Source organism: Spinacia oleracea, chromosome 4 (assembly GCF_020520425.1).
Source record: "Spinacia oleracea cultivar Varoflay chromosome 4, BTI_SOV_V1, whole genome shotgun sequence".
NCBI lineage: Eukaryota > Viridiplantae > Streptophyta > Magnoliopsida > Caryophyllales > Amaranthaceae > Spinacia > Spinacia oleracea.
This window is the reverse complement of record NC_079490.1, coordinates 161494657-161510862: the sequence shown is the minus strand read 5'-3', so window position 1 is coordinate 161510862 and position 16206 is coordinate 161494657. Positions and strand designations below refer to the sequence as shown.

Sequence of the window (16206 nt, the reverse complement as noted above, 5' to 3'; positions counted from 1 at the left end):
TAAAAAACTAGTTTAAATATTTTTAGGGGTGAGCAAAACCGGATATTCGGTCCGGTTTTATAAACCGGATCGGATACCCGATTTTTCGGATTACAAAAGTCATAATCCGAATCCGACCTGATTTCGAAATTACAATTTGTAAAATCATGACCCATTTGCGGACGTTGTTTACATATTGTCAATTACATGACCCAGGAGCCCCTTTCACTCAAAACTCGGGCATATGGTATATTTAGCCCCTCCAACCTATGAAATTCGGATCACTATCTACGAGAACTTGGTAAATTAAATGCAAAAAATTAGGGCCGTCAAATCTCAATCCGAACCGTTGAACTCGCTGGGTTAATCCGATTCGTTAAGAACCCGAACCGTTAATAACCCGTTAGTTGAAACCCGAAAACTAACCGAACCGATAACAATCAACCCGAACCGTCTCGAAAATATTAAACCGATTAAGACCCGATAACAAACCGTCATGCGTCAACCCGAAACTGTTTCTACCCGAACCGAATGGACCCGAAAACCGTTAATGACCCGATTTATTTCAACCCGAACTGTTTCAACCCAGGGAAAACCCGTTCACAACCCGAACTGTTTCAACCCGAACCGTTTACACTCCCGAACTGTTTCAACCCGAACCGTTTACAACTCGTAACCCGTTTACACCCAGTTTAATTCAAACTTCATAACCCGCCTCAAAAATAAGTTTTTACTTGAAATATTTTTTGTCAAACTAAACAGAGCCGAAATGCTAAGATATCAAATGATATAATTCGTAGTAATTGTACTTCTTAAACCTTTATAAACCAAAGATATAATTCAATGTGCGTTGTTCAACCGAGTATTCGAACTGTTGTTTATCAACCAACTAAGTAACTAAACATGTTATCATTTAACATATTGTTCTTTATTAGATGTATTTCCAATATAGCTATATTACTGTATAGTTATAGTCTTGTAGAATTGAATGTGCACACTTTTATTGACTCATATTCAACTGACTAATCGTCTAATCGATCATTAAACTAAATTGATCTAATTCAATACTTTATAAGCTTATAAGCTTGTAACCTAAGAACTAATCGAAAAACTATGCTATTTTAATTGAACTTGTTTGTCTCGTTTCGTTAATGAACGTGTTAGTCTCGTTGTTGTTTAAACCAATATGAATATATGACAAACTTGTATTTACAAACTTTACAAATTCATTACGTATTAATTCAACATTATCGATTATTAATTACTACGTTATTATTATTTAGTTCATCAATACATGTTTCTTAATACTCTGGCATGGTGGGGGAGGACATAGATGATTTTGATTCCATTTGAATGGTAAATATTACATGACATAATAAAAGACATTGACTAACTTTTCTTAATTAAGTTTATGAAATTAATTGGATAGTGAACATTACTAAATTAGTTGTTCGTCAATAAAGAAAATAACATTAGTTATAAATCACGTAATCAAATTATATGGCCTCTTTTACCTGTCACTTTGCTTTAATAATGTAGTTATTACAGTATAAACATATTGAAAATTGTGATTTTAGTAATAACTCGACATTGTTTGTGATTTGTATCCGAATTGATCTGACTAAACATGAACCCGCACCGATATGAACCCGACCCAATTACAATCCGGCTAAACCCCTTAACAAACGAACCGAATTGACCCGACCCGACTACAAACCGACCCATTACGAACCCAACCCGATATGAACCCGACTTAACCCGTTTATGACCCGACCAAATACGAACCGACCCGATATGAACCCGTACCACATAACCCGAACCGAACCGTTAGTTTTTCAACCCGACCCGAACCGATAGCAAAATGCACCGGTTTCAACCCGAACCGATGAACCCGAACCGAAACCGAACCGAAACCGAACCGATGACCCGATTTGACACCCCTATGAAAAAACCCAAAATATGATAATAAACAAGTATCCAGGCATTATTTTGATTCCCACACAAATTACCGAGTACATAAACTTGTGAAACTGAAACTGTTATTGCCCTAAAAGCTTACCCTGAATGAATACGAAGTTTGCGATAAAGATAAACTGTAGGGAGTAATATGGACATATAAAGAAAAATTACTTAATTATGGGCCTTAATCTAAGGACTGAAAAGAATCTGTACAAACAAAACTGGGCAAGTATGGGACTAAACTACTCATACTTTGCAATAAGTTACTGACCACTTCTCTGTAAGCTTCGCCTATGAAAAGCTTGTCTGCACCGAAAACTCTTCCTCAATTTCACACGCCGATGGCAATAAGTGAATCAAACACCAGAAAGTGGCAGGAAAGTTTTAACAAAAGAATACGCGAGCGCGCCAGTAAATATGTAACTGTCTACCCTGTCTAGTATTCCACCTGCGGATAAAATTACAAAGCATAAACTTACAATAAGAAACTTGATCATGGTAATCCATTATGTTTTCCTTTATTATATGCAAGGTTTTGCTGTACATCTCTCTTACATACTCGTAAAAGCTATGTATAAGCATTAATTTCCGATAATGATATTTACCCGTGTCATCTGATGCTATTAAATGCTTAACTGTTTTTTCTTTTAGCTTATTATACTTGGCACTTTGCAATCCAGTTTCTTAAGCACAAGAATTATGAGGTGAAAAAACAAATGTACAGTTTATCTTTTTGCTTTCCCCCAACCTGAATAAAAAAGAACAGTAAAAAAATCATGGCATACCATGTCCTGGTATAAGAGAACCAGAATCCTTAACACCTGCATCTCGTTTTATCATTGACTCAGTCAGGTCACCAAACAACGACCCGAAGAAATTCAGAAACCCCAATGCAACTGCACTGCAAAGGGTGAACAAAGAGATCTTAAGTCATATTCAAACGACGACAATTGGATAGAAAAATTCTGATCAGTTTGACAACTACAAATCTACATTGTAATAATGATATTATGATTGTCGAATAGAATATACATACATCTTATACAAAGAGATAAAGTTGAATCCTGAACACATAGGAAACTGACTCCTGTTAACTACATAAAGTCTAGAGAACAAAACTCTCTCCAGTAACAAGTACAAGTGTACAACATGATAACGGAAACACCAAAGCAAGTGGCGAGGAATTACAGACCTCACAACTAAATGCAGGATCTCACTGAAAGATGTAATCCAAATACCAGCATAACTAAAAGCAGCAATAGCATAGATGCAAACTTTTTACAGAGAATATTGAATTAAATCAAACTAACAAAATTTCTCTGTTTTCAACATGTTCACACGGGACAAGTTTGGCGGAGAGGCATAAGATATTGCTAAATCAAACAACAATAACACCCGCACTTCTCAAACAACCATAAGAACATTCCTCTTTATCAGCTACTACTTATGTGCTCTTTCAAAAGGAGCATCATTCATTTGATATTTCACACCAAATAGAGATGTGGATAATCCAGTTGGCAACCTTATAATTGCAAACATCAATTTCATGCGCAGACAGAGGCTACATAACCAAACAGAATGACAAACAACTCAAAAGCTGTGAGTCCTGCGACTATAAGCACGAAGTTCAAATTTCTTTCAAACTCCAGATAAAAGACCACTTTCTACACAATTCACAAGGTTATTTGTTTAATTGACCAATCAAGAGGCATCTGGTAGCTACTACACTATGACACAATCAAGAGGCAGTGTCACTTATCTTTGACAGGCATAATCACCATGGGCACAAACTCACAACCTCCTCCCCTCTCCCAATCATTTCATACTTTTCTCTCAAAATAATCCCCATAACAGAAACAATCTCTTCCTTTCCTCCCTGTCATTACCCTTATCCTTTCAAAAAACTGCCAATACTGCCTCAATTTGGCATTGAATTGCAAAAATATTCTTCTGGTGGCCAAATTCAGTTTGGGGTTTAGCGGTAACAATTTCCCTTGTCTATGTGTTTCTTGTTTGTTAAGTTATATTTACTGCAATCTACTTTGTGTCTCTCATTCTCGCATTACCTTGTTGGCCTGTTGTGGCAGGAATTGCATCGAGGCAAAGAACCAAAGACACTATTCTATATTGACGGGGACAATGGAGGACAACAGAATGATAAGGACTAAGGGTGATTATACGAAGTGAGCTAAGGTTGAAATGGGATGCTGGTGGTTGTGACTGCGGATGTAAATGTGAATGTGACGTGAACAAAATGGTGGGCCAGAGTCTAGGAAGTTGGTGTTGGATTGTAGAAGAAATACGGGTGTGCCAGTTGGTTGAGGGCTTGAGACTGTGGTGGCGAGGGGGCTAGTCACTAGTGGTAGTGGGGGTTCAATCACAAATACTTAAGGCAGGGAAATCCAAAAAGTTAGGGGGGAATGCTGAGGAAAAACTTCACAAGTTATGGCTGAAATATTCAAGCGAAGCAAACAATCCCTTTACTTTTTTGTTTACTAACCTGTCATAAAAATATTTCCTCTCATTAGATTGCGATGTAGCACTAGCATTACGGACACATTTACCAAGTGTCTATATTAATGATAAGGGCATGGAGGCAGGACACTTGATATCTCACTATGAACCTTTTTCAAGATAAAACAGCAAACTGAAATACATGCAAACAATATCTAATTATGAAAAATATAGCAAATGTAAAACATAAATGCAAAACCTGCCTCTTTTGTTCTGTCCTAAGGCAATTAAGTTGGGGGTAATATAAGGAAAAACAAAGTAAACGAAGTTGGATGGAGGTAATGCTAGATAAAGTGAGGTTATGATTGCTTCAGGAGGAAGGAGAACAGTTACCCCTCATTTTGGAAGTAGTAGTTACCCACCATCCTCCTGGGGAAATGTATACCCCAGAATGAGTGTATAGTTCCCCTTCCCTCCTCCTTGCATTATAACTACAACATCTCTTCTACCACCACCTGAACTCGTCTTCATCATTCTTCTATATTTGTCTTCCAATCCAAGCATGCCTTTAAGGCCTTAACCTGTCAACTCATCTACAGCACCTTTTGCTCTCCTTTGTAGGTGAAAGTTTACAAGTACTTTCACTCCAACCAATAACTTATTTAACTACCGTATAGTACTGCCAACATTTCTACAAGGATCAAAATCCTAAAGTCTCACTATTCACTCTAGTGAATTGATGGCTCAATTTTCACCAGAATGAAGAGTGAGACTTTAGGATTTTCACTGCAAATCTTAGATATTACATGATTGGGGAGTTTTGGCCAGCCTGACAGATTGCGTGGATGGGCAGCAGGGTTGTTTGGGATTAACAGAAAGGTACATCTATTTACTGATCAATTGACGCGTCCACCTTTTCCTCGCGAGTCAGGCCAACATTTCCTCTCCGTACCAGGGGCATATACAGTAGGGTGAAGTGGTGACTGTCAAGGCTGAACATCTAGCATAGTCGTAAATGCGGTGATTGAAACTGGAATCTGCTACCACTATAACACTTAGTACAATCAAGTCCCAAACTGAGACCTACAATTCTGAACTGACATCTTCCTGGTGCCCTTTCCCCTATCAAGTGTAGGGTTCAGAGTCAGACAAAATGGTATAATCAGCCAGTCATGCCTAGAAGGCTAGAAACCTGGAAGCCATGCACCCACTGAATCTATCTGAAGTCAGTTCTTTTGGAAAACTGAACGGAGTGCAATAAAATTACAGCCTAGTAATTTATGCAACCATAAAAAGCAGGGCAGTTTGAGTTTATGGAGATGACATTCTCCAGCGTAGACATTGTTCGCACAGCTTGAACCTGTGAGCAGTGTATAAAAAAGCGCGAAGCGCACTAAAGCGATACGAGTACTAGAGCTTAAGCGCAAGGCGCGCGCTTCATCGAAGTAAAGCGCACTTTTTAAGAATTGAAGGTTCTTTTACTATTATGCATATATATCTTACTAAAATAACCACAAAAATATATAAACACCAGATTTGCTTCCAAAAATATATTACCCTTTGTTTTAACAAAAACAAAGCATATAACATAGTGTTTATCCAGAAGCTAGGGTCGGCTGTTAGGGTCGGCTGTTGTGACTGTTGTCTTCTTCTTTTCTTCTTTTTCCTTTTCTTTTGGACTCTTGGTCTACTTTCTATTGTTAAGGATTAATAGGGAGTGGTCCAAAACACAATAACAACATATAAAAAAAGCTTTCAACGTAAAATAATAAAAAAAAAAACAAAAGAATTTCAATGAAGCGCCAAAAGCGCGCTTTTTGCGCTTTGCGGGCTTCATGCGCTTAAGCGCGCACAAGAGATTCGCTCAGACCTAATTAAGCGCTTTGCCCTGGAGCTTCGAGCTTCAGGGCTTAAAGCGCGCTTTTTTAAATACTGCTTGTGAGTTCCAACTTCCGAGTGAGAATGGGACAATTTACTCCGACTACTTTATGCAGATGACCACTTATACTTAACAGTCTTATCAGGGAGTGCAATCTACACCAGAATTATTGGGGTAGGCTAAACAAATCATGATATTCAGATCATGACAAATTGTTACGAGTGGGAAAACAGGAAAAAGTACCTTGGCAACGACTTTGGCCAGCAAAGTATCTTCGATAATATGACAGAAGTTGCAACACATCCAGCCAAACCTACAAAAGCTCCTTCCCATGTCTTCTTAGGGCTAATATTAATAAGCGGAGTCCGGCCAAATGCCTGCATAAGTAATAGAAATAACAAAATATAAGCATAAAATTGAATAATGATATCAGTTGTGCAAACACGTATGACCATCACCCCTTGAATCAAAGAAGAAATGAGAGCCTCATATCCCTTATTTACACAAAATATAAGGCTAAGCCATGCTTTTTTTTTTTTCCCTGAATGATCTACTTCTAATTAAGATTGAACAAGCAATTGTACGCTTTAAATACTCCCTCCATCCCAACTCAAGGTTAACATGTACCAAAACAAAAGTTGTCCCACACGTTTTAAATAGCACTGCATGAGATAATCCAATAAACCTGACTAGAGGCCTAATGAAGTTTCAAGTTCAAGTATGAAATCTGTGTCATCATATAACCCAATTTGCATCAACCAGTCAATTTCAAAATCAGAACTTACCTTGCCTCCAAGAAAAGCAAATGTATCTGCGGCAATAATGCTGCTTATAGATAATAAGGTTGCCACAAGACCTACAGTCCAATGTGTAGGGCCACCAAGTAGAACAGGCCAGGAATATCCAATATCTGCCAATCATTGAAAATTTATGCAAAGGTTAAATTAAATTATCAGGCCAATTAATAGTCTCTATAAAATTTAAATGAGTAAATTAAACATCATCTTTCAAAACAGAAATCATTGCTAATAACATATACTCCATAGCACTTTACTTTTAATACTGAAAGGGGTTTATTTGCACTTGATGATACAAGAACAGTAAAAGAGAGTGCGAAGAACGTAATTGAAGGGGGAAAAAAATATAATCCATCTTCAAATCTTCATATTCAATTCTCAAGAAAAGATAGTTTAAATACAACAACAATAGACGATACAAAGATATACTATCTCTGTTTCAAAATGTGTGTCCTGGTGACTTGTGAGCAGTGATTTTTCATGTATAAGGGAAAGTAATAACGAAAGAATAAGAATAAAAAGTGGAGTAATGAAATATCCCAGAACAGGAAAAAACAATAAGCACCCTTTTTTTGAGTACAATCCATGATTTGGCCCAATTACAGGTGAATACCCCCACCATAGATCAAGCTTCACCTTTTTTTTTTTACAGAGGAGATCAAGCTTCTCCCAACCCAAGCCTGGAGTTGTAATAAATTCTGTATTACGAAGATACCCCCAGCTAATCACATAATGTCATTCATTACCTACTATAAAATATGAGGCCAACTTCACAAATACAGATATCTAAAAAGTCTTTCCCTCTAGAAAGTACATTTGTGACTTGAGGGTCAGAGGGGTGTTCCAGGGATCACCCCTTGGGTCAATAACCACTATTTCGGTGCCACAAAAAAGAAGTTGAAGGCCGCTTGCCTCCAAAATTACTGTAAGGATTGTTAGCTAGACAAACTCCCCAAATTATCTTTACACTACTTTCCAAATCGTATACAACTTTGATAAGGTCAGATACTTGAGGTAGTAGTTGGAATCCAATTTCCAAAATTACATGACCTATTCTTTTCGGTATCAGCATTCGTACTCCCTTTTCACGTGAGGATTTCATCTTTTCGGGGATAATGATGAGAGATCGCAAGGACCCTACCTCAAAACATGATTCATACCACACAGGCACACATCACTCATACAAGTGATTGCAAAAAGAATAGAAAGTGGTACAGCCGATTTCCATGGCTCTTTTGGTATTGGTAAAAAGTAAAAGGAGTATTTGGCCACTTGCAGTAAATCGATAGTCCCTACTACATAGATGTATATGGAGCTCTAAAGAGATACTCCCTCCGTATTTGTTTGGGAGTTACAATTACTACTTCCGGCAGTATTTTATTAGGAGTTACAAGTCCGTAACTTTTACAACCACTCACCAATTGTTTATTATTTCTCACTTTCCTATGGGCCACTAAAATCATAAACAATTCCATTTTTGGTAAGTTTTACACCGCAATTGCTTTTTTCTATTTCTTTATTTGTTAACTACCCCACAAGCTTCATTATTATATAACATTCAACTATGTTTTCTTAATGCTTGCGCTGATCAACTTGTAACCCCTAAAAAGTACGGAGGGAGTAGATGCGCAATTGCAGACAGACAGGGATAAATGTAAAACATTTCCCAAAAACCAACCGTTATCCTTGGGGTTCTAAGACAGACGACTACCTTCTACAAATAGTTGTAGTACTCGTAGTCTCGTCGATACACAATTACTCCCTCCCTTATTTCATATTCTCAGACAAAAAACCACCATTTAATTCTGTACAAGGTATTACACTATTACTGATTTTATCAGATAAATATTATAAAAACCAACTCTGATTGAAACAACTTCATCTTAAAAATAAATAAAATTGCATCGTTTAGTGTATCAAGACAGAGTTCAGAACTATACTCGTGTTCAGGGCTGGAAGTGATAAACCACATCGAAGCTTGACCCAGAAACAAGGCAGATAGCCACAATAAAACAACCCGAACACGGCACTACTAAGCTGTGCAAAGCGAGGATTTCCTCTCTGTAAAAGCAAAGCTGTTGCAACAATGAAAGCTGCAGATGTTACCGAGATGTCAATGTGACCAGCATATCTGTGAACAAAAGAGGAGAAAGAAGTAAGCAATTGAATAATATTCCTTGACATAAGCAATTTCATCAACTCAAACAATGGTAGAATGCTATACTCTCTCAAAAATATATCAGTCAACTAGTATTCTACTCAATCAACAGCAAAAACAGTATTATCAGGATTCCAGAAGCATTATTGTTGAACGCATACAGAAGTGTAAAACTGTTTTGGTTTCTGTGTGTCCAAGTTTTACTAGTGTCATAGAGTAATCTGTACAAGCATCCACGAGTCGAACCAGAATACTTAGGTTCTAATGAAGAGGAATGATATTTAAAATTGGGCAATGACTTAAAACCCAGATACCTGATTTGCGCATGGCGAATTTTGTCACCAACTACACTAACTCAATCTGAACAAAATCAGAGAATCATCTTGCTATGTAGATTAATTCTATGCAAGCTGTGAGGGGGGGGGGGGGGGGGGGGGGGGTATAAAGGTGAATCAATCCGTGAGTACTTCTAAGTATCAATTGGTAATAAAGATCTTCTAAAACTAGAATTCAAGTTAACCTTCAGTCTTTACAATATATCATTGAAAGTTGGACATGTATTTAAGCTTCTTTAGGCTCAAAACTTTCCACCACCTTGGATTGTTCAATAAAATGATATAGATTTCTATTCGTTACGATCAATGAGACTCAATGGAGAAAATCATGACTCAAGAACCTAAGATCTAACAGGGCATTATGGGACGATACTTTAAAGCTGAATCGATCAGTGAGTACTTCCAAGCATCAAATGGCTAAACAAACTAGAATTCAAGTTATATCTTTAGTCTTTACATAATATCATCTGAAAGTTTACTCAAAAACTTTCCACCAGGTTTGACTGTTCAATAAAATGATACAGACAAGATACATAATGTTTTCTATATGTTACAATCATGTGCTTAATGAGATTCCAAGGAGAAATATGGGAGAAAATCATGACTGAATAACCTTAATACCTATTGAAACCAGTCATAATCAACTATACCCCTCCGCCCCAAGCTCCATAGTCTAACAATGCCTTGCTTGGCAAGTGTTTATCTAAAGCAAGAACAAATGCCTCGAAAAGGCGTTGCGGATGTGACAACAAGACTGCTATAGGAAGCTGCATCTGCTAAGCAATACTCCCTCCGCGCCTCTAAAGATTATTATATATGCCCTTAGCAGTTAGCAAAAACATTATGCATAGAAGTATGACCTAAAAGAAAATAATAAGATAAAGAGTCACAATAGAGAGAAAAAATGGGTGATGTGACGGAGAGAGAAAAAAAAAGTCTACTTGAAATGAAATTTATGGGACAGCCCATACGGGAGAGTGTGAAAAGTATTAAGGGATCAAGGGAGTAATAAAATTTTATCCAGAATTTTTTAGTCCCAAATGTTGAACAAGCTCACAATAACCACTAAATGGACAAGCATACAGCCACAAATGGCACAAACAGAAAAGCATGTTATTGTTGACTTGGTACATTTGTTTCATTAACTCAGATCCCACAACTGCAGCCGGTGAAAATATCATGAGAGAATTATGAAACAACACCCAGAAACAGAAATTCAAAGGTGATAGAGCAGATCTTACAAGGTCCAAATAGGCAAGAGAGCACAAATTACAGAACAAACTCTTGACACATATCGAGGCGGCGGTGTCATTCCCACAGCGATCCCATCACTCCTTACCAATCCAAAGTACTCTTTTGCGGCGATAAAAACTGCAGCAGCAACACCAATGGTAAACACCCATCCTCCAGCAAGTATGATGCCTCCTACTGAAATGCCAATCACAAATCCAAATATTACTCGGTTCTTCAACTGACTAGCTTTATGTTGCTCTTCTATATGTATCTCCTCCTTTTCCAATAGACTGCTGCCTTCGTCAACTTCCTACAACATACCCTTTCAATACCAGCAACAGACAAGAATTGTGATCAAAAGAAAAGAAAATGCATCCTAGGATTCCTATCCATAACAACCCCCACTTGTTCAGATACAATATTCAAAAAATCAGTTTTTAGAGTCTTGTTTTACTTTATTTCTCCTCTAGAGGCTTAGCATAACTTTTTCTAATACCCATGAATTTGTATAATAATTTGCTAGAACCATCCAATTTAGAAGAGACACCCATATGGAAGCTCTATGAAAGGCTAACATAAAACCAATACATGGAGTATTAATAACTAGTGCCTAGTGCTAGTTCAGTTTGTACCCTCCCCACAAAAAAAAATTGACATAAAAACCTCTTTGTCCTTTGTGTTCACCTTCGCCCTGGGACCTTTTAATATCCATTTACCACACACTTTATCTACACATGCCAGTCAGCCCACAAATCTCAGCTAAAGGAACCTAAATCTTCAAACTACTGGGTTACTATTATACTACATCTTCCAATAGGTAGCACAAGAGATACAGCCACCAATGGCGGACCTAGGATTTTGGGTCAGGGGTGGCACAAAAGTAGACAAGTACTTCGTAGTTATAGAATATATACTCCGTACAAAAAAAAGAGCTGTTGTAGGTTTTGAAATAGAGTAGAGTTACGAAAAGTGGGTAACTTGTAGCTACAAGTCGAAGATATTTTTCACGATGTTAATTTTGTATCAATATATATATGGTAGATTGCGCAAAGTTCAAATTGATTGAGATTTTTTTTTTTGTAAGTATCTCACCTATAAGTTAAAAAAAATATATAAGAATCAAAACGACGTTTTTCAGGGATATTATTATCATAGAGTAGTAATTGATTGATTTTATTTTGTTCTGGTCAGAGTGAAACTTTAATCTAAGTGTAGTCCAACTCAATATGAAGGTGAGAAAAAAAAAAATGCTTTAACTTGTGTAGAAATTTAAGAAGATTTTTTTTTTTTGGAAACACAAACAATGTATTTATTAGGAAAAATGATTAAAAAATTTAATCCAGAAAAAACAATTAACAGAAAAAAGAGGCAGACAAATAAGATGTGCGTGCAAATGGATTGAGGAGAAACAAAAATGAGCTTTTAAGGGATTCGATTTTTTTTTTATCAATCTCTCACTATAAGTTAAAAAAATATAAGAATCAAAACGACATTCTTTAGGGAATGTTGTTATCATAGAATAGTAATTGATTGATTTTATTTTGTTCTGGTCGGAGTGATTTTTTTTTTTTAAGTGTAATCCAACTGAATATAAAGGTGAGAAAAAATGCTTTAATTTGTGTAGAAATTTAAGAAGATTAAAAAAAATTGAAAATACAATAAATGAATTTATTAGGAAAAACGTATAAAAAGAATTCCATCCATAAAAAACGATTAAAAAGGAAAAAAAAGAGACAAACCACCTTGAAGAGATTCGAACCGAGATCCCTCAACCAAGATACTCTAACTAATATTTACTTTGCTGACCACTACAACAACACCGATTTCTGTGCCTTATGCGTGAGGTTATTGTATATATCAGTTTTTATTGCTTTTATTAATTTTCAGTTTTTTTTTCCCGGTGGTGGCACGTGCCCCCCTTGGCCCCAACGTGGGTCCGCCACTGACAGCCACACAGTAACAGCAATGATCAAACCCACTCAACTCCAGTTGCAAAAACAACCACTATCTTCAAGCTCAAGCGTGCACCTCTGACCACCATTAGTGCAAATATTTGCTACTTTCACTGGTCATAGGCACTTAGGCAGTATCAGTGTTCCTTTCATTTTCCAGCAGTTGTGTGAGTGATTAAGGGAAGTATCAGAAAGATTTATTTCCTTCATTAAATAGAATCTTCTTAATAGTAAATAATTACATTATCTGAGCCTAGCCATTCCCCAAATCAATCAAGAGACAAATAGTGAAGTGAACAACCATTTCCAAATATTTTGCCAAGCTTCAAGGTTAAAAATTAAAAATCACTAGTTGCACCGACAATTCTGCACTTCTAATCAAATATCATAGTATGACTACACTACTTCCTAATTTTTCTGTTTAGATCCAACTCACCTAAAATCCAATCACGGTATAAGATTATAATAGTATCATCTTACTTAGGAACGAAATTCTCTATAAAATAACAATCGATTTGTAACGATGTTACAAAAGGAGTATAAATGCAGATGAAAGTTCTATACCCTAATTTTGGCCAACAATCCTCAGGGATACTGAACTTACATTTTGAACAGCATGACTGTTTTTTGAAGCTAAAGAATATGAAGTCAGATTTGCCTTTATATTTAAAGTGAGAGGAGAAAAAAAGAAAATCGACATCATAACAGAAAAATTAGACTGAAACTAACAAATTTCTTCCTCCAATCTACTATGACCATTTTGTTACAAGTAACTGAAAGTTTGTTACAGAGTAGTATCTTTCATATTGGGTTGTTCAAGATTACAAAACAACTAAATAAACTATGCACAAATTGTCATGGTATTACAAATATTTAGATAAAGTGTCAAGTTACTGCCACCCAAGTGATGTTTGAGGTAACTCAACGTAAATACATCACACGCATACAAAAATGAGCTAATACCAGTAAAAAAAAATCAGAAATACCAACCTCTTTGGCTTCTCCTTCATCAAGTCGATCTGGTTCAGCTCTTGCCACAGCCATAACTGTTCGATGTCTTGTCAGGATAGTTACTGGAATCCCGTACATATCATCCGAAACCATCCTAGTTAATCTAATGTTCAATTTTGTTGAAGCGGATGGAAATTCAAGGGGTTTCAAAAAAGGACGAGCCCGCGAGCATGGACACAAGGAGGCTACAGAAATTGGGACAAAATTACTGCGTCCTAAGCCAACTTGCACAGCCATGGAAACTAGTATTTTCAGCTCAAGTATATCCTCAAATTACAGGTAAATAGAAGACATGTAGTTGATAGACCTCTCCACACTTCTCATATGCTGTATGCAACATTCATTTGACCTCCATATCCGCCTGAAACCAAATAAACCAGATAAAACACCAAAAAAACAAACTAAGCATGTGGGAAAGGGGGAGAAAAGGGAATATAGAGGTATATTGTTTTAATGGTACAGCCCCTATGAAGCTGCTCTCAGTGCAGCTGCTCTTTGAGGGACATTAATGGAGTATGAAAAGAAGGAATCACACTGACATTCTACTGCTCTAACCCCTATTAAGCAGAGTTGATGGCAATCCTTGAATATCTTAAATATGCCCAACAAAGAGGACGGAGCAATTGCACCATTAGCACAGATTTCAAAAGAGCTGTGCAAGAGATTCAGGATCCTGGAACAGTTGACACAAGACTAACAACTTTGGTACTCGAGTGCAGGGAATATATCCGTTATACGAAACGATCTACACTTCCTTTTGAAGGTAGAGCGATGAACAAGGTAGCAGACACCATGACAAGAGCAGCAAGGCAGGCGAACTTTTGTAATCTAATGCCCACGTAATTTAACCACCCCTCCCAAAAATTGTTCCAAGTATTAAGCAGCTTCAACTAGACAGTAATCTAGCTAACATTAAGCCCAGTGATATGGGGCTAAACCTGGTAGCTGAAACTTTTATAACTGTTGAAATTCTTAATTAGAGCATGTTTGGTATAGAGTGTCTAAGTGATGGAATCACTTAACTATTTCCATTACCCAATGTTTAGTATGAGAGGTGTAGTGAAACGATCTATTTCCTAAGGGTAACACCATTATCAATTTATCACCATTTGTTACCTCTGTTAACCCTATGGTAACAAAAATATTACTCTCCTCAATCTCAAATTTGTTACAAGCAATTCATTCCTAAGGAATACCAAACAACTAATAATGGTAATGGCTAACATGACCCTTTCCCCTTCTTATTTATTTCCTTTCCATTTTCTTTCCTAAATTTATACCAAACATGCCCTTAATTGATCCTGCTACTTCAGACCCAAATAAGAGGTCTCTTGTTTTGGCATCAAACTAAAATAATACGGGTTTTATCATTTCACAAAATGTGGTTTGTCTAACTACAGAGCTTAATATCTAACATCGAATGACATCCACATTACTTCCTTTTGTATCACCCCCGAAAATAAAAACAGTGATGTAACAGCTAACCAGCAAACTTCCTAAATTCCCAATTTCAAGGACATTAAAAAAAATGCATCTACTGCTATATAAAAGCCAAAACAATCCACAATAACAGAAAATTCGCAACGGGTAAACTAGAACCACAAAATGCACTTCCATTCTAATAAATGTTCATGCCTGGCAATTATGAAATGTAAATTGAATAAAAACCCCAAAATACAGTAATGTCAATTAGAAACTTGATATCTTAACAAATTTTACAATTCCCAATCAACAACCCCCGTTAATTCGCTGAAAGTCCAAAGTTGAGCCATTATTCTTCATAATTTGAAAATGAAACAGAATTAAACAACCCAAATTTCTATAAACCAATTGGATTTAGAGGTAAATACAAACAAATTGTAAGAATGTAACCTAAAATAGAAAAATTACCAGCAATTTTCTCAAGGAAATGAGAGTCCCGGAAGAGAGAGAAATACAAAAAGAGTGTGTGGGGGTGAAGAAGAGGAAGTTAAGATTGATATTATCGAATAAATCCCAAAATGCAAATTGCAATGAGAAGACAAATGAATAGATACTTACCCCTAATATTCAATCGGTGAACGATGAACACAGTCGTCAAACCGCGAAGGTAGAAAGTAGAAAGTAGAAAGTAGAAACCAGACGTAAGAAGATAACCGTGGAAAGTAACGACACTGGTGCGAATTTATCTGAAAATTATTGAGTTATTACGGTAATTGACATTTCAGTGTTCTTTTATTTATTTATTTTTATTTTAAAAAAAGATACAATAAAAGTTAGGATAGTCTTCTCTTAATACTATATTAATCTTATATACACTTTATGCGTGTGAGATTATATAAAATTTAAAAATTACGTTATTGTAAATTTGTAACTAATCACAGTAAATAATATGCAAAAAAAGTTGTTTAAAAAGTAATCTCTAATTGAAAGCATCTAGATAGTGATTTCACTTTTTATTTTATTTTTA

General features: G+C 36.3%; 1 protein-coding gene across 3 annotated transcripts; it reads right to left on the bottom strand.

Moving 5' to 3' along the window:
• Positions 1 to 1939: 1939 nt before the first annotated feature.
• On the bottom strand, positions 1940 to 15941 carry LOC110793682 (phosphatidate cytidylyltransferase 4, chloroplastic). 3 transcript variants are annotated; one of them, XR_008932062.1, is made up of 8 exons: positions 15648 to 15791; positions 13737 to 14118; positions 10803 to 11104; positions 9009 to 9199; positions 7057 to 7181; positions 6515 to 6648; positions 2724 to 2834; positions 1940 to 2386 (listed from the first exon to the last, which is right to left on the bottom strand). XR_008932062.1 is itself a non-coding variant. In XM_021998583.2 (8 exons), exons 2-8 carry the CDS (start codon positions 13992 to 13994, stop codon positions 2295 to 2297), a joined length of 1218 nt encoding a protein of 405 aa, XP_021854275.1. In that variant the 5' UTR covers positions 13995 to 14118; positions 15798 to 15941; the 3' UTR covers positions 1940 to 2294. The 3 variants fall into 3 exon arrangements, 2 of the variants coding, with proteins under 2 accessions (XP_021854275.1, XP_021854276.1); XM_021998583.2 differs by lacking the exon at positions 15648 to 15791 and adding an exon at positions 15798 to 15941 and having other exon boundaries at positions 2724 to 2839; XM_021998584.2 differs by having other exon boundaries at positions 2724 to 2839.
• Positions 15942 to 16206: the final 265 nt, after the last annotated feature.